The 18,334-nt window shown below is 45.3% G+C and overlaps 1 protein-coding gene across 1 annotated transcript; it reads right to left on the bottom strand.

The window, feature by feature from the left end:
- Window positions 1-3,001: 3,001 nt before the first annotated feature.
- Window positions 3,002-18,029, bottom strand: LOC122368347 (putative defense protein 2). The gene is made up of 4 exons (XM_043342198.1): window positions 17,769-18,029; window positions 6,866-7,082; window positions 4,057-4,306; window positions 3,002-3,452 (listed from the first exon to the last, which is right to left on the bottom strand). The coding sequence occupies exons 1-4, from the start codon at window positions 17,953-17,955 to the stop codon at window positions 3,432-3,434; spliced, it is 675 nt and encodes a 224-aa protein (XP_043198133.1). The 5' UTR covers window positions 17,956-18,029; the 3' UTR covers window positions 3,002-3,431.
- Between the last annotated feature and the right edge of the window lie 305 nt (window positions 18,030-18,334).

The following is an 18,334-nucleotide window of genomic DNA, read 5'->3' on the forward strand; positions in this document are numbered from 1 at the left end:
TGGGTGGTCCGTCTTACCCCACGTTTTTTCTTGTCTGAGTTTTTGACATGTCCCTCTTTAAGAGCATCCACCACCTAGATGTCTTTAATTTGAAATTTAGTCTTTACACATATCAACAGAGGAAGGATTGAGCATTCCGAAGACTATAAATAATATGAATTACGAGAGCAGTGTAGCAAGATATGCGGCCTCAAACCTTAGCTGGTCCGTCTTACCCCACCTTCCCCTATATTAAACCGCGAGTAGGTAGAACAAATCTTTTAAAAGTCGGGCCGATAAGCGAGACGTTTAAAATATTGTTCTATCTACGAGCGGTTTTATGTTTACCCCGTACCGCTGATATCTTTCGGGCGCTTAAAGGTAAATAATACATTTTGTGTAAAAAATACGGCATATTTCAGACTAGACGAAGCGTCCACTAGACGTTTAACAGTTTATTAATCGCAAGGGTTAATCGTCTAGACGTTTAACAAGTCAGTTAAACGAGTTAATCAACATCTGATAATTTTCTCTTTTTGCACGTGAAACAATTGTATGAACACTGCTACGGTGCGGGATAATTTGGGTTTATCCCGCACCGTTTACCGTTGCTTCACGTGCAAAGAAAGAAAATTATCAGATGATGTTTAACTGATTTGTTAAACGTCTAGACGATTAATAAACTGTTAAACGTCTAGTAGACATTATATATAGTCTAGTCTGAAATACATATGTCGTATTTTTTATTAAAATATATTTTTTACCTTTAAGCGCCCTAAGATATCGACAGTACGGGATAATGGCTACGTTTCCATGGCACAAGTTAGGCCGATTTTGAAAAATGGATTTGCTCCATCATAGCATTTAGGCATAATGTAAAAATGTAAATATAGGATTAGGTGCTAGCTAAAACCTTATATACGATCATTTTTGCATAAGGTAAATAGTTTCCGAGAAAAACGCACGTGAAATTTCGCTAAATCGATTTAGACGTGTCATGGAAACGTAGTGAAAATTATTATAAAGCGGTTTATTTTTTATATTTATTTTTTATATTTAGCTTGTTTTTTTATAAACCGCTCTTAGGAAGAAAAATATTTTAAACGTCTCGCTTATCGGCTCGACGTATAAAAAATTGTTATTCCTACTCGCAGTTTAATATATAATATACACTGTACAGTTTTCATGGACCTAATTATTAAATACTTTCTACTTTGCATCGGTATTCGTTACGTTGAGGGATCACTTAACACCATTTCCCGGAAGTAATAGGATGCTATACAGTCGAACAGAAAGTAAGGCTGGATGTGGCTAAACCAACGGGAAATGCACTTGCGTTTACGACAGAACTTAAAGACCTTGGTGGGCTAAGGATGGATTAACTAGTGGATTATACCTTCTAATGAAACAAATGGATGCCTCTTCTCATTTAGGCAATCTTTGCAAACCACTTCGATTCTCTAAACGTTTGCATGTAGGGAGACATTCCCAATCCCATGTTCCTAAATCCTGAAACATGCAGAGTATGTGACATTAGGTCATTCCACAATATTCACAATGTTAACCCGCGCCCCGTAGGGCTACCGGCGGACCCTACCACCCGTAGGGGGGGGGGGGTCGTTTCGGCCCCCCCCTAAGATCTCGGAAAGTTACCGGCCGATTTTCAAAATTCAAACGGCGTTCGATAGCCCCACCCAGGAACTACCTTGTGACCAAATTTCATTGACCTAGGTCAAACCGATGACGTCACAGGTCAGGTCAAAGGTCAGATTTTTACTGTTCACAGGCAATTCAAGAAATGTGCTGTGAAAGCGAGTAAATTGGTAATTTATTGAAAACCATCGATAGTACATTGTTCGTCAAACACATACTTTGCTATCTGGGGTCACTGATACCAGGTCAGGTCACAGCGAGGTCAGGTCACCGGGGGTCACAATATGAATGTGTCGTGTGATACATGTTTTATGGTCCATTTTACATGACAAATGCGATTATGTGGGTTAGGCAGCCTTTGGGGCCAGCCTAGGTCACGTTTTTGTGAAGGTCAGGTCAAGGTCAGGTCAAATTAGGTCAAATTTCAAAGTTGATATTTTTGCATAAAATGGGTATCGATTCGATGCAACTCGTCACGGGGAGTCTAATGGTGGGCTTCGTTTTGCTCTACGAGTTCCAGAATTGCCAAAAATTGAGTTTGAAAATTTGACGTCATCATTTTTGAACAGTTTTTTCGCTATAACTTGGCTAAAAAAACAAGGTATCGATCTGAAATTTGGTATGTAGATAGAAGACGTTAGGCACTATCACATATATTCCGTTTTTTCGAAACTCAAAAAACTTTTTGGATTTTTTGGCGAATATATCCAAAAAAATGTTTTTTTGATTTTTGGGGGTCAAAACTCAAAAATTTCAAAAATTCGAGATAGCAATTTGTAGCCCTGTCAATTCTACACCTTTTATGTCTTGATCATTTTTCTGTATCTTCAAAGCTGTAGACCTGACAGGTCTTCTCGCGAAGGTCTGTTTTCGGTCGAAAATGACAGAACATGACGTCACTCTGACGTCATTTGTGGCCAACCTATCATAGCCTCTGGAAAAAAATTTTTGGTCACAATGTGTAAAATTGATGCCCGGAGGGGTCCTGAAAGTTTGGTGGCGATATCTCCAGCCGTTTAGGAGATATCGACCGAAAAGGACAGGGGGGGGGGCCGTTTCGGCCCCCCTACGGGGCGCGGGTTAAATACTAGCATATTCAAATTGAATTAATTTCGCCAACTAATTTGTTTGCGTCAAGTACCAACCGTGAGAAGGCGAAAACTTAGGTAATGGGTTTGATGTCGGAACTCGGGTGTAACCAAGTGCTTGTCAGCAGTTAAATGCCGCTTGCGTTAATATTTTATGACAGGTGATTAATTTTACAAGCCATTAGAGGTCATTTGATACACGCTTATGTGGGCCTTGTCCGGGAAAAGTTTTAGGCGAACTGTAACTCACGAGTCAGCACCTGCGAAGATGAAACATCATGAAGTGTTACTTCGTTCTGTATTGTACACCTACACATTTCAGCTTTTCATGTCCGGGCACTGACAAGACAACATTCGACACACTGCAGATGGCGCACTTCAGTTCAACCAATGAATAGTGACTGGTTGCATTCACTCAGGCGTTACATCGTACAACGTGATTATTTGGTGATAGCTCCTCATTCCTTCTGTCCTTCATACTTATACACATGTCATGCAGTTACATTGCTCCCTCTGAGTCTAGATGCCTTCCTTTTAAAAACACATTTATTTAATGCACTTCTATGCATCCACGCCAAAGTGCTCCTGTAACCAACACATTGCCTCTGTAACGATATTTAGCCCGCGAAAGTGCCTTAGTGGTCCTGGCTATAAATTTTAGCATGAGGTTTCCTTTCCTCCAGAGGAATCTTCATCTTCAGCTTTTCAGATTTACTTCTTCTTTCCAGCGAACTGAAAATGAAAACATAAACTGTGAGGTGTCGGCGTCATTCAAGGAAAAAAGAAAACACCGGTCAAGAGCAGTTCCTAGTCCTGCGATGCAAAATGGACGGGAGGATGACGTCCACGGGTATTGGAATACGGTGTTTTGTAGCATATATCGTAATTGATTATCGTGTGCTGTTAGAAAAGGTGTCATTGCATTTCGTATGCGATCATCTCAGAATACCTATTATAAAGCAAATCGCTAAGAACCAGAATGGTTTCGAGTGTTTGTAAATAGCAACGTTTTATAAATGGCATTCATACCTAATAGCATGCAAACATTGACCCTCATAGATTATAATTTGCTCCGTCAATCTTCGATCGAATTTCAGCTGATACCGGTTCTAGTTCTGTATAAGGAAAACCAAAGACCCAATCCTGTAGCATAGGGACTCTTGGCCTTCCGATTATCGTGATAGATAAAATATCTCCTCCCCGGGGGCGCCGCGCACACAACGGGAAAGTGACAGAGCACCGGGAAAATCCCACCGATCAGGGGCGCGGCAGGGGCGGGTCGACTCTGACGTCACTGGATCAGAGGTGACGTCACTGGATCAGCGGTGACACTCACCGGATGGAAGGAGTTGCCGAAGCCGCTGACGCCCGAGGGTCCGGCCGAGAGGGCACTGAGGCCGCTCGGGGGCACCCTGGCGAGGGGTCCGGGGCCGCTGGGCCCGCTGGGGAGGCCGCCCAGGTGGGGACCGGGGCCGCTGCCGAAGCCGCTGGGACCGCTGCCGAGGCCACTCGGTCCGCTCAGGCCGCCCTGCTCCAGCGCCTCGACGTTTGCCCAGAAGGACGAGTACGACTCGACGATGGTGACGCTGTGGGGAGGGTCAGCACAGGTCAGCTCAGCTGACAGCTGTCAGCCGTCACCACAGGTCAGATCAGCTGACAGCCAGGTCAGGTCAGCCGACAGTATCCCAATCAGGTCAGGTCACATCGGTCGAACGGCTGCTCAAATGCTGATCTTAGCAGTCGAGGAGACACGCACAAAGTTTTTGAGAAAAGGAATGACTTTATTTTTTACTGCAGTCAGCACATGCTTTTTGGGTCACTGACAATTGTTTCCACGACAACCAATCGGTTTGTGCATAGCAATTATGCGTGTAAGTTGAGACCTGATTCATCGTATCGTTCTTATTCATTGACCATCACATTTATTGACCGATCCTCGTTCCGTCTGTCTGCCCTATGAATCTAGCAGTGCACGTTTTGAGGTGTAACGACCTGGGCCGTGCAGTGTTGCAGCGGCCGGGGCTCGAGGGTGCAGATTGCAGGGGGCGGGGAGGGCCCGGTCGCTGGTGGAATCAATGCCGACAACTTCTATGGCGGTCAAACGCCATGGAGACTAGCAAACACGACGACGGCGCCTTGTGCCGTCTGTCGGCCCGGTCCTGCCAGGTGTGCTGCAAGGTGCCGTGCTGGGGCCGATACAATGTCGAGAGGCAGCTCAAAAACAGTTGGAAGGCGTTTTTAGTTAGAAGGTGATGCTGACGATGTTGTGACGGGCTGCTGGGCGATTGGATAAGACTGGTTGTGGCGTGCAAGTGACGGATGCTCGCTGAGGATTTACACTCGGATACAGGAGATCACGGTCTTGGCTATAATAAGGGAAAGAATCAGATCCCATTCCGTTGGGTGTTTGATCCACTCGGGCCAGGAAATTCGTTCGCATCTGAGCCCATCGTCCGGGGCGCGTGTAGACAGTCTGGACGTAGGCATAGTTGACCATTACTGTTGTTATTGTTTGGGCGCGAAACAGTTCACAACCGCAATACGTTTATCAGAGCCGAGCCATCGGACATTTATTGCCCGGAAACACTGCACACGTATGGAAAACCAGAGCGAGGATCAATACAAGAAATGTTCGTTAGTCTAAGTAGCAGTGCGCATGAGAAAAGCAAATATTCGTTATTCATGTGATGCAACGCGCTCGAAGCTATAACACTTTTTCTCATAACTTCGCTGCAATAGCTACTTAAAGGATTGGATGTTGGTCGCAAAGTGCAGACGTCGGCGAAATGACAGAACAGTAATAGTTTATAAGAATGATTAAATAAAATCTCTAAACTACTAACTAACAACTAATTGTGGTATAAAATCATTAGCTCTATGCAATAAAGTGACGGTGTCGAAGCACCGATGAAGTAAAAGCGAATTTTGTTTTTATAAATTGCCTTATCGCTTATGAAATGTGTTAATGCTGAGGGCTTAAAAGAAGTCAAGCATGTGTAGGGATTCTTGGAGGCTGAAAAATCACTATGTTACCTGTGCTCTTCTGCAATTGGATGATGATGATGTAAATTGCAATGTTACATAGTTGTGAATTATTTCAAGAAGTGCTGAGTGCTGCCTGATCAGTTGCATTTAAAGAATGTGTTAAAAGTTTCTTGATTTGCCGCAATAATGAGAGTGACAAAAAAAAAAACACAAGACAAAATATTGACACATCGTGTTCCAATTAATAGTGATACCAGTTGACTCCACGTAAGTCGCCTTCACATTTTTGACGATTACCTACAGTCAGTGTCATACAGTCTTCTAGAATGTCCACCGTTATTGCAGTCTAGTGGACCGTGAGCCCTTGACCCTCATCGATTGCACACCCAGTTACAGTAAGTACATTCCTCAGCGTACAGAAACCGCACCCGAGCCCCGTAGGCGCATCAGCCAGCCACGGAAACTTTGCACTCAGACTTCCAAACTTCCCAGACACTAGACAGACGTCCCATCTCGGCCAATGACGCGGAATTATTACATCAGTCGGTAACGGCATGGTCTGCGGCGATACGGGGCACAGCATGAACCAGGGTCAGGCTCACAGATACACATTTATCGCAGCGTGTGCTCGCTTAGATGGTGCGAGAGCTTAACTTAACTCATTAGTGGTTCCGTTAGAATCTGTACGAAGATAAATGAAACAAGTGAGAAAAATAATAAGGAAACAAAATAAAAAACATGACCTGTATATTGTATAACAGCAGGCATGCGAGGGAAATCACAAACTTCCGAGGTGACATGTCAGCTTTTAAAAAGATTGACGACGGTCAGGATAAATTTATCTATGCCCCAACTTTTGTAAGAGTAGGTACTCCCTCAGAAGGCTGATGACGGCTGACTCGTAGAGCGCCCAGTAGAGCGATACTTGCATTCCCCAATCCGCATATGTATGTACAAAAGTCCCATGCCCAGATAACTTATTATGCTCACCCCAAAAAACGTCCCTAACCCTCCTCACCTAATCAATGACCCAAACCCTCAGATGTATAAACTCGGTGACTCAATAGCCCCTCCCAGTTTCACATCTGTCGTCTAACCACCCACCTATCCACCCAGCGCCCTGCCCACCGCCCACCTGCCTCCTCCGCGACTGTACTCACTAGAAGGCCAGGTCGGTGCGTCCCTCCCAAGTGACCGCCGCCTCCGTCTTCTGACCTCGGTCAGCATGGGTCACCGCCGCACACTCGGGTAGGCCCTTGACGTTGGCGATGGGCAGCCAGGCGCCCTGACCACGCGCCGCCTTACCAGTCAGCGGGTCACGAGCCTGCACCATGAAGCCCTTCATGTAGGCGTTGCCGGTCAGAGAGCGGATGGTTACTGTGAAAAGAGAGACAGTGGTCAGCGACATTAGGGGAGAGAGAGAGAGAGAGAGAGAGAGAGAGAGAGAGAGAGAGAGAGAGAGAGAGAGGGGGGGGGGGTCAGCAATATTGCAGGGAGAGACGGAAGACGGTTTGGTCAGTTTTGGTCACTGCAGTAGAGAGGCGTAAAACGTAATCGTCATGGACGAGCAGACACGGCGGAAGCGACCGTCACCCCATCAATATGTAGATGCGGTAGAAAGCTCCTCTCATCAAGCTTCAGGAAGCGGGTTTGGTCACTACATAACTCAGTAAGCATTGCAGTTCCATTTAGTACAGTTATTGCCTAGCTCTGGGTAAGTTTGCACTTTGCAGGTATTACTTGTTTTTAAAAGTGAAGGCGGTTATAACTTATAACATAGGAAAATGCAACAGGAAACACTACATCACCCACAATGGAAACGTTGCCTCTCCGCCAGGTTAGATCGGGGAAGAAATCGTTTTGAATAACAGCAAGACTAACAGTAGCGCCATGATCAAATGGGGTAACTTTATTTAATATCGTCTTGATGTGCGGTTTGTGGTTTATTTTCATGCTTCTGGCAGTTTTGGGTTAACTGTTTTGTTACGCATCGCCATTATGAACGCTCAAGGTACATACATATGATCCCCGTTTGCTTTTTGTCTGTAAGCCTGCCCTAGCTGTGCACTTGAGGCGAAAGGCATGGTGACATCAAAAGCTTCCCGATGCAATATACCGATACACGTTCGCTTTTGATCTCGCTTGGTAGCTCAAGTACCTTAAAGCAGTGGAGTTGTTGCCCTTTTAGCCGCCGTTTTATAAAGGATGAGCGCAAAACAAGCAGCAAAAACTGCTGTACCTAATCTTTTCAGCCTTGTATTGATATCGTATAAGCCAGGTTCATAAACTTCTGTATTACAAACACAGTGTAAAATATAAAGTAGTCTATGATACATGATTTGACGCTTATGCTTTAATTCTGCACGAAACCTATGTTAAACGTGTGCAGTGCTGTGTTACCCACGCATTTTATTATTTATATCCCTCGCGCATATCTTCAACAATGCTTTGTCTCCTAAACTGCACTATCTCTGAGCTGTTAATCGTATAATCCTGCTCTCAGTACCCACGCGTGCAGCGTTCATAGCCCATGGTCTGACCTTTCATTGTGCTCCAGCTCACCCACGCTCCCCAGTGCTAATTCCCGCGTCACACACAGACCAGGGAAAATGCACACATGGCTGGCAATGGAGACAGATTAACTCTGCGGCCCTCGAGGAATCCGGCCGGACCCACATCCGGAATTAACGGAGCGAGACATGTGAGAGGGACGTGTCGGCGGGCCGCTGTCCGGCCATTCCGCCCGCTGTCCGGCTATTCCGCGGCCATTCCGCCCTGTTCCGCCGTATCCCGCTCTGAGATGTCCGCCGGCTGTGATCCCACTATCGATCTCAGTAGAGCCGACCTTGCTGCGCTGCATGCCGCGGCCATGAACGTTGCACCGCTCCCACACGGGTCACTAGCGACAGGTCACGGCCGCCCGCACGATCCACGTGGAAGTCCGACTCTAACCTGGACAGATGGGCACGACATGGCCGAAACGTGCCGTCTTCTCCGCCCGCCGGTCCCGGTGGAGACCCGGCATTCATTATTTAGGGTTTGGCTCGTTATGGGCGGCTAGGTCGAGCTTGGCTCATGGGTGACTGTCGACAGTAAAGTGAAACGCTGAATTCGTGAATAGGTCGACATAAAGTGACATTTTTCATTATAAGAGAAGACTTATGTTTTGTAGATATAGTGTAGGTATGCTGTTTTCGAATTGTAAGCTTATATTTAAAGATTGTGTCTGTCTTTTTAGTCTATGACTTCCTTACATTCAGTGCATTGGAAATGAAGGAATATAGCAGTGTTCACCGAAATATCCACATTCTGCTCTCTTTTATTTTTTCTATTTTGCCAAAAAGATCAACCCACTCTCGATCTGTGCACAGGAAATGGTGCACTGATTGCTCACTCATTTAGCTCTAGGCAATGCTATAGACTATGTTCTGACATGAAAATTACAGATAACGATTACGAATGCTTCCTCCGTAATTTATCAACATAAGGAAATTCCCACGACTGACATCATGATGAATGCCTTCCTCATTTTAGTCCATTGTGATGAACAATGGCTACGGTAGGAGACATGCCTACTGCTCTGCAATGATTCTTGTCAACAATGACGAAGCTTTTACGTGTGATAATCAGCGTTTCATAAAAGCTTGTTCTTCCGCACACGTGGCTATTTTGGGGAAGATTCCATAGCCGATGACTTTCTCAAGGAAACTGAACCGGTTCATTCTGGACGTCGTTCTGTTCTTAAAGTTAGTGGACAGTGTTCGATTTTCGCTGGCATCGATGAGCTTATCATAACTTTGATATCAATCACATTCGTCGAATCGCAGCAGCAATAAGCTGTGCTCGACTTTTGCAATTGATAACTTTATCTTCCGCAGTTATTATCTGTTTAGGTAGGTGTGAATTTGCTGGCGCGTTACGCAAATATTTCAAGTCGTAATTCAGAATTAGGGCGATCACTGCGCATTTGACTGTTAAAGAGGAAGTTCAAACTCATAGACCATCCGTAATGTTGCAATGACAGCACTTCCGGTAAGAAGCGTATCAACAGCTATGATCTGCCATTTTGTTATTTGATCTCTGGCTGAGGTTGTAAGTACCTAATAGGCTCGGTGTGTGCCGGTGTGGGGTGCCTATGGCAAGGGACGCCGGACGAGTGCTTTTATTCTCTAATTTAGCCCGCAGTAGACTGGAGAACGGTCGGCTAGTGGCCATTACTAAAGTAAATCACGGTAGCACCTGGTCTCGATGGATTCAACAGTCAACGGGCAGGTGTGGCCATGGGGGAGATAGAGGGAGGGGAGGACGATCGCTGCTGCCCACTATTTTTGCCAAGGCGGCCTGATACTGCTATTCCAGCGCTGTTGGTCAGCATCCGCAGAGTATAGAACAATATCAGTGCGTCACTATAGCGTCACTATACCGGCCGTTACAGCGTTACCACGCCGTTAGTTTACATCCTACCTACACACCGTCACTACAACACACGTGACTAGCCTAGCCTGGAATGCGGTCGCCGACATTGTACCTCCCCCCCCCCACCCCCATGCCTCCTACCGCTCCTGACGTATAACCACAGGTAGCCCCCAAAAGCTGCGCGGTCAAACAATGCACGCGTGCTGGCGAAGACAGAGTGCTGGCAATGAAAGGAGCTGAAAAATGACCGACGGTCATGCGTTACATGACGCGCCCGTTGTGTGGAACGCCCGTGATGTGTTTAGTGTTGTCCGGTCAATGTTTACCTCAACTTCTATCGATTGTTGGCTACTTGGAAACGCACAAAAATAAAAAGAAATCAAGGTTACTTGCTGAATGATTATCAGATGTTGAAAGGAATTCACGAATTATGTTTGTCAAAATGCATCTGTAACAGCAGATATTAAGTCACTATCTTATGCTTAACGGTTTCCAGACCGAATGAATTTTTCCGTATATGTTAAAGGGACTATCCCACCTTCTAAAATGTTGTTAAAACCAGTTAAATTGTGCCCGACTTTATAGATTGGATGACCAGGAACACGGTTCTGGCATTTATTTTTCATTAAACATCTTAGGCTTCCCATATTCCAAGCACAAACTTTCAAATATGTGACGTCACAGCCCAAAATTACATCCTTCCCCAGGCCACATTACTGTCATAAAGCTGATTCTTTTTACTCTGTAGGCACCACAACAAAGTTCAGACCAAGTTTTAAGCGATTTTTCAACGAACAAACCCATTTAAATCAGAATGACTAAACGAGGTGACGTCACACTAACGGTCGCTCCATGTTGAAGATAGGGCCTTGTACAAGGCCCATTTTCAAATGAAGGGAACGAATTTCTTCATCACCAAGAGGCCGAGGGGGTTGCAACCTAGATAGATAGTGGTTTCTGAACCTCGCCGCAAACTTGGCTATCTCAACTCAAACCCCATGTTAAAGGTGGGATAGTCCCTTTAATCAAATCCATAATCGCATAAAATGACAATTTCTAGGAAGCGCGCTGAACATCATTGCATTTTGAGTGATGCGATGCGCATAAGTCCAAGGTTTTGAAGCTACCTGAACCCATGGCGTCACTGACCTACAACTAGGTATTCAACTGTGTTTCTCAGTTGTGTTATGACTATTCCATTGTATTTCTCAATCGTGATATGCAGAACAGTACCTATTCAGGATTCCCGAATATCGGCGCCTGTGTGTGAGTAATTCGAAACTATATTTTTATGCTATTGCCTTTTGGGTGTTTCCACCTTTCAAAAATGAAGAATGATTTATGGCTGTTATTGTTTTCTCTCTTCTACCATACTCCTACCTATGTAGAAGAAAACGAGCAAACTACCACTAAAACGAATAACGATAACATCAAGTCTTACGAGTTACGGTTACTTATTTATTCTGCGGAGGAGCTGCAGACAAGCTAAGGCAAGCTAAGACAAGCTAAAACAAGCGGGCATTCATCCAGCGACTGGTTATGTCATCCGGAGACCGGAGATCGCACAAGCAATAGACGTCACTCAATGGGTCTCATTAGCCGATCGCTGCCTTTTTGACGAGGGTTCGCTGTCACCACTTGTCTCCACACTGACGAGCTAGATGGCCAATACCAAGGGCCATCTGCAATCAGCACAAAAGATGTAAGATACTCCTAAAAAAGCGCGACATGACATAATAGGAATTTGTTACACAAGCGCTGGAATAGACGTAAAATCCGACATATGATTTGTTTCCCAGCTCAGCACTGCACCGTCGCGACGAGGAAAACAATCTCGGCCGCCACATTCGTCACGTAATTCTGTGACGGCATTGGCGCGCCACCAACGCCGTGTTACGGTGGCTTATAGTCATCATGACGCCCCGTGTCGGCCTCGAGATTACACCGGCGAACCCACCCTCTGCACTGGAAGCCGGCGGACACATCGTCTCGTAGTTCATGTTCCTGCCGACGATTGCGGATTGGTGGCCTTGCCGAGGGAGATATTCGAGCGGTGGTTGACTCGAGAGATTCCTGCTCGTCACTGAGGCGTCACGACAATATCACTGTCATTGCAGCCTCGCAGTATTGCCGCAGGCAGAAGCTGACCTTGGTTTTCGGTTTTGGATATCCCGTTGCCTGTCACTGCAGTGCCCCCAGCGTCCTTACGAGCAATAGTTGACCTTGTGTCTGAGGCAACCTCGTCCTAACGTTGCTGGGTCTCTAATTATACTCGTATCTTATCTAGATCTCTGATCTTGCGGTGTAACATCACAAAGAGCATCAGCAATGCTATTTTTTCAGGAAACTGCCTGAAACCATGAGTTACAGCATAGATTTAGAGGACGATAACTCTCGTGTGTCATGGATTCAGCAATTTCAGTGCTGATTCTGATTGAGTGTGCAAGGATGATTAAGTAAGCTTAATCTCGGTACATGAACGTTGTTCGCCTTTGCGTTCTACACTTTTTTATCCCATGCGATACCGTTATATTCAACCAAACTTATCAGGTGTTCGGCTAGTTCCGGCCCTGATAACTCCCAATTAAGTTCGCAGATATTAACCCGCGCATGACTGGGGGGGGGGGGGGCTGCTCTACAGAACCCCTCCCATTTTTTCGGCAATAGCTTCTAAGCCGTTTGATGGATCAGCACGAAACTTGCGTTACCTTCAGCAGCATTAATTTGACACCTTGTGTTACAAGTGCAACCTTTTAGCTGCTATAGTTTGGCCGAAAATGACGTCAGAGTGGCGTCATGTCGGCCAATTTTGATGCCAAATATTGAATTACGGCAAACGCTTTCAAGAGCTCAGTTTTAATTAAAGATAGAATCCAATTTCTTTGCATGAGTGCACTTCAAATACACGTAGCTGTCAAACTGCTATCTCGAATTTTCGAAAATTTTGAAAATTTTGAAAAAAAATGTATTTACAATTACAGAAAATATGTTTTAATTTTTTTTCAAACAGTTATTGATTTTTCTCAAAAACCGGAATGTATGTGATAGAACACATACTGATAAACTTTTCTAGCAAGTTTTAGCTCAATATCTCCAAAAATAGCCAAGTTATTTGCAATTTGCATTATAGTCTAGATTTATTTACATACCTACATAGTTTTAAAAACCATTTTCAGTACGTTTTTGGCATCGCACAGCAATATACTCGTAAATGGCACCATCGTGTTCCTGAGCTCAAAGTGCATCTGATAGGCACCTTTTTTGTTGCAAACTTTCATTTTCAAAATTTGACCTTTTCTGACCTGAAAGTGATCTGACCTCTGGTAAATTCAGCTGAAAATGACCTCAAATGACACAGACAGCATTATCTTCGAAATCTACGAGCAAGATGGACCATAAAACATGCGTCACGTGGCCGATACATGATATACAATTTTCGTGACCTAATATGACCTGGCCTTGACCTGAAAAAAATTCGAAGTAAAAGTTTGGTAGGTACCCTCAGGTATATAAGGCATATATCAAGGAGTGTGTAAAGTAAAAATGAGCCTGATCGGACTTGTCATCCGGCGGTCCGAGCCTAAATTGTGTACATACAAGCAAAAATGTGATAATTTTTGTTTGGATCTGACGTGCGACGTCATCGGTGACCTCGAAGTCAATGACAATAAGTTTCGCTCGACAGTTTTTCCAGGGCTATCAGACGCCGTTTGAATTTTGACGATCAGCCCTGTAGTTTCGGAGATAGTTCCGGAGGGGGGGGGGGGGCTCTGTAGATGCCCCTCTCAGTCACTCGCGTTATGGAAAATACCCCAGTCATGCGCGGGTTAAGAAAAGGTATACACAAAATCTCTCTCAACAAATACTGGTAATCCTGGCACCCAGCAAGATTACTTTACTAATCCTGATACCCGGTAGGTACTGAGTAGTGGCATCCCTTCATCAGGCCGAGATTCCTCACGCATTGACAGCTCGCGGCCGAGACTGAGTGGTTACGTTGCGCGTGCAAATTGAAATATGATGAATCAGAATGAGCCACTTTTATGATATCGCATAAAAAAGCTCTAAATAAACGCCGACCGCTCCTAATCCTTGACCTTGACACAGACACTCGTAAAGACAGGAAGTCGGCTGAGAGGACACGCATTGGGCTTGGCGCAACACACTGACCATGCTGGTCGCTCCTCAGCTCCTGGAATCGTTGCAAATGGCACTAACTGACACGTGTAACACCTTTTATTATCGCCTCCGACATCCGGCTGCTCTATAGGAGTCCGCTGTAGTACAAAGGCGTGCTAATTGTTACAACTGCGCACTTCTTCCATGAAAGAAGTACCGAAATACAGACATACCTAGAGATGGCTTTCAGGCCATTGCGGCAGATCGCCAAAATACCACTTCTACAAGTCACGGGTATTTTCTTTGATACAGGTCACTGACATTTGTTTTGAGTTTGCAGCTTGCAAAGCCAAAGGAATTTTGAAGGCAAACTGGTGATCATATTGATCATATGCACACATGTGTGAACGGGGGAACTGGTACAAACTGGTGAAAGTCATGACTGGATGTCATGGCTTTATGGTGTTGGGCGAACCTTTGGAGACGAAGTTTGTGGTTTACACCACCGTGAAGACGCAGAAGTGTCTGGTTGGGCAAGGATTCTCCCCGCCGTTTGCTGTCAGTTTATGTGGCTTAACCAGCTTATCGGAACGAGTTTTGGTGCAAACAACTAGGCATAGGCGTGACATTTATGGCCGAGAGTTTTTACTAATGACGAAGGTATTGCCTGGAGAACAAAATACTTTGCACATCATTGTAGGGATCATGGAGGAAAACAGCTATTTTGTGCTTACACCAACTCCCCCGTCTAACTCGACCCCTGAGCCACGTAAAGATATGCGGTAAGAGGTATTCGAAAAAGCGTAAAAAATAGCGACGGAAATACTTCGGTCATTTTTAGGTCAGATCAAAGGTGAGGTCACCAGAAGTCATAGGTCAAGTTTTGTCTATTTCAACAGTTTTCGAAACACCCGACGCATAGCTCGGGAACCAATAGAGCTACAGCGCCGTGGAAAAGCGCATTCGATAGCTCTTTTACAGACCTTTCTGATTGATGTCCTCAGATTTGACCTCACGTCAACGGTTTAGCCTCCAGATGGCAAAAACTAACAAATAGCCGTTTTTACGAAAATGTTTTCGGTAATATCTTTTTGACTCAAGGGAGCCACGAAATCAATTTTGTCAGCATCGTGTTCTTCTGGTTGAGACGCGTCGAATAAACTATTAGTTGACCTTGAAGGGTTATTTCAAAATTTGACCTCAGGTCAAGGTCATGACCTGACCATAAAGGGTCATGCTGCATGTCAGTCCATCCGTATCGTCGAGCTGAACACATCTGACGTGTTTTCACCGCTCTAGCGCGCCTCTATCAAACGTTATAGTAAAATAACTTATGGCGACCTTTTGTGACCTGAGATGACCTCAGTGGCAAACATAGGGGTCACGGGTGCAATTTTCTGATTCAGTGTGTCATTTTTACCGATAAATCAATGTTTGAGAGTGTTTAGAACATTTGTCCAAAAGAGAAGCACTTCAATTTTTCCCATTGACCTATACCTATATGTCATATAAATAGGTAATGTATAGGCTATATGTAGATCACAAATTGACCTGACCTTAGGTCACATATATCAGAATTCCGAGATACACATTTATACATATTGCTAGTATTATCAATCGCTGAAAGTTTCAAAGCGATCGTTCAGGTCGGTGTAGTTACAGCAAGCATCAATTTTTATGAGGCCACTTAACGTGACCTGGTGACCTGACCTTGAACGACCCGGGTCTGAATTTCTTTTTACAGCATGTGCAGAAAAGAGGCAAAAACAGGTGTGCCAAAAACATGAGGGGGCGTGAAAATACCCCCCCCCCCAGCACGGCATGGGTTAAGGGTTTTTGCTTGCATTTTATTAATAGCAAGCGTTTGCAATATTAACCCTCGCCCGTAAACGGCGATCTGCCACCTTCGCCCATGCAGGGGGGGGGGGGTTGGTGCGACCCCCCCCTTGGCGTTTGAAAACGGAGCGTCGTAGAGCTTAGCGGAAAAGACCAACGGATTGCTCTCGCCGAGATCTCGCGATTGTGGTATATTTTTGGTCCTTGGTCAACATTTGACCTACTTTTGACCGGTCAAAGGTCAAATTTTCGGAAAAATATACTTTTTTCAACTTTCCGCGGCGATTGCGGCAAAACGGTGGGAGATATCGACTTGAAACCTTCACTATCGTATTCCTTGATCAATTCTCTATCGTTTGATATGTATTTCGTTTCCCTAGCTCTAAAAATGGCGCGTTGGGAGCGCCGGAAGTCGGCAAGGTCACAGTCGGCGGCAGAAATTCGAAAAATCAAATTTAAATTTTTGAAATCTGATTGTATTTTTGGATTTGGAAGGTCCATTTGCTCCCTATAGAAGCTAATATTGCTGCATATTCCCATTGAGGTGACAAGAATTAGCAAAATAGGGTTCGGGCGCTTTTCAAAAATAGTACCGGACGCTGTTCCTCTTGTGACGTCATAGCTCCGTGACCTGACCTGACCCGGTCAAGTTTCTTATACCATATGATAGCCAATACTTGCCCCAACATGCATGGGAAGTTTCATCACGATCCATCAACCGATGTCCGTACCACCGGCAGGAAACCTCGGGCGTTGGCACTCAGTTTGTGAAAATCCGGCCGGAGGCTGTTCCCTTTGTGACGTCATAACTCCGTGACCTGACATGACCCGGTGAAATTTTTTTTTATCAAAAGATGCGCAAGGTTTGCCCCATAAGGTACCCAAAATTTGGCGGCGCTGCGCGCCGCCGTTTTTGCACTATTTCCGAAAAACCTCAGGGGGGGTTGCACCAACCCCCCCCTACATGGGCGAGGGTTAAGTACGTGAAATGTACCAACAATAAGAAACTGTAACCATAGTGCACCAGTAAACAAATCATCTCATGTTTTTTATTGGTGCCGGATGGGAAATATGCGAAACTGTGTTTTAAAATCATGCTGAAATCCTAAAAAAACGAGAAAGCTGCATGCTATTATTGATGTAAAATAGATTATAAATTTACATGGAGCATTGTTTTTTCACGGCAAATACAATCAATTGAAAGGTGCGCCCTTTTACTAGATCATTACTTATCCCTTTTCATGAATCTCTCATTAGCCAAGCCTTGCATTAAACTAATTTAATTAATTTCAAATTCGGCAAAACATGGCAAATGCTTAGAGATTTATGCGCATTTTTCGTCGAGTTTCTCGTTCTTTTTTCTCGAGTAAACGTAAAAGCAGACAATTACATCGCGGTATGGTTGTGTATGTTTTTTTTCACTCAAATACAGCGACTGGGAATCAGCAGTACAATGTGATGCTGTCGCCTCTTCCACGTCGTAGGCCTGGCCTACATCTGAGCCTTGTTTGCTGCTTCAGCGTTTTATTGGTCAGTTGTGACCTAACCCATAATCGTTCTTACGCTCACCTGTCACCCTTGTCACGCTCACCTGTGACCCGTCTCACGCTCACCTGTGACCCTTTTCACGCTCACTTATGACCCTCAAAGTCATAACGCTCACCTGCAGGCTGCAACCCTTCTGAAGCTCACCTGTGACCCTTCCGGGCGACGTGTGTCGGAACACAGCGAACGGAGAGTCCAGCGGGTTCCTGCTCTTGGCCCCGCTGTGGTTGGGCTCCATGTTTCTGAGACACGCCTCGGCCGGAGCTCCATCGGGGAAGGCGTACAGAGCCGGTACACAGACGGTCAACAGGAGCAGCGGCACGCGGAGCGACATGGTCAGAGGTGTGGACAGTCACGGCGCGCGAGGCGAACTGTGGACGGTCGCGGCGCGGCGCGGCGCGGCCTCCCGCGCGGGACCCGCCGAGGTGAGGTGGGGTGGGCGGGATTGGCGTAAAGCGGTTGGCGGCGGCTGGAAGGCTGGGTTTGGAGAATAGAAGAGGCCCAGTTAGCTGGAGGGAGAGGGAAGGAGGGGAGATGTCGAAGATGTTTGTATGTAGCCTGTAGTCAAAGGGCCTTGATGATGTTATTGAAATGTTAAACGACCGTAATTGCGAGCTTATCAGAAACCAGATCTGGGTATTTTAGGTATTTTACGCGTTAATTATTTTCTTCTACTTTTTTTTCTACTTTTTTATCTTATTTTTCTTGGAAAT

This window comes from Amphibalanus amphitrite, unplaced genomic scaffold (assembly GCF_019059575.1).
Source record: "Amphibalanus amphitrite isolate SeventyFive unplaced genomic scaffold, NRLGWU_Aamphi_draft 000941F_arrow, whole genome shotgun sequence".
NCBI lineage: Eukaryota > Metazoa > Arthropoda > Thecostraca > Balanomorpha > Balanidae > Amphibalanus > Amphibalanus amphitrite.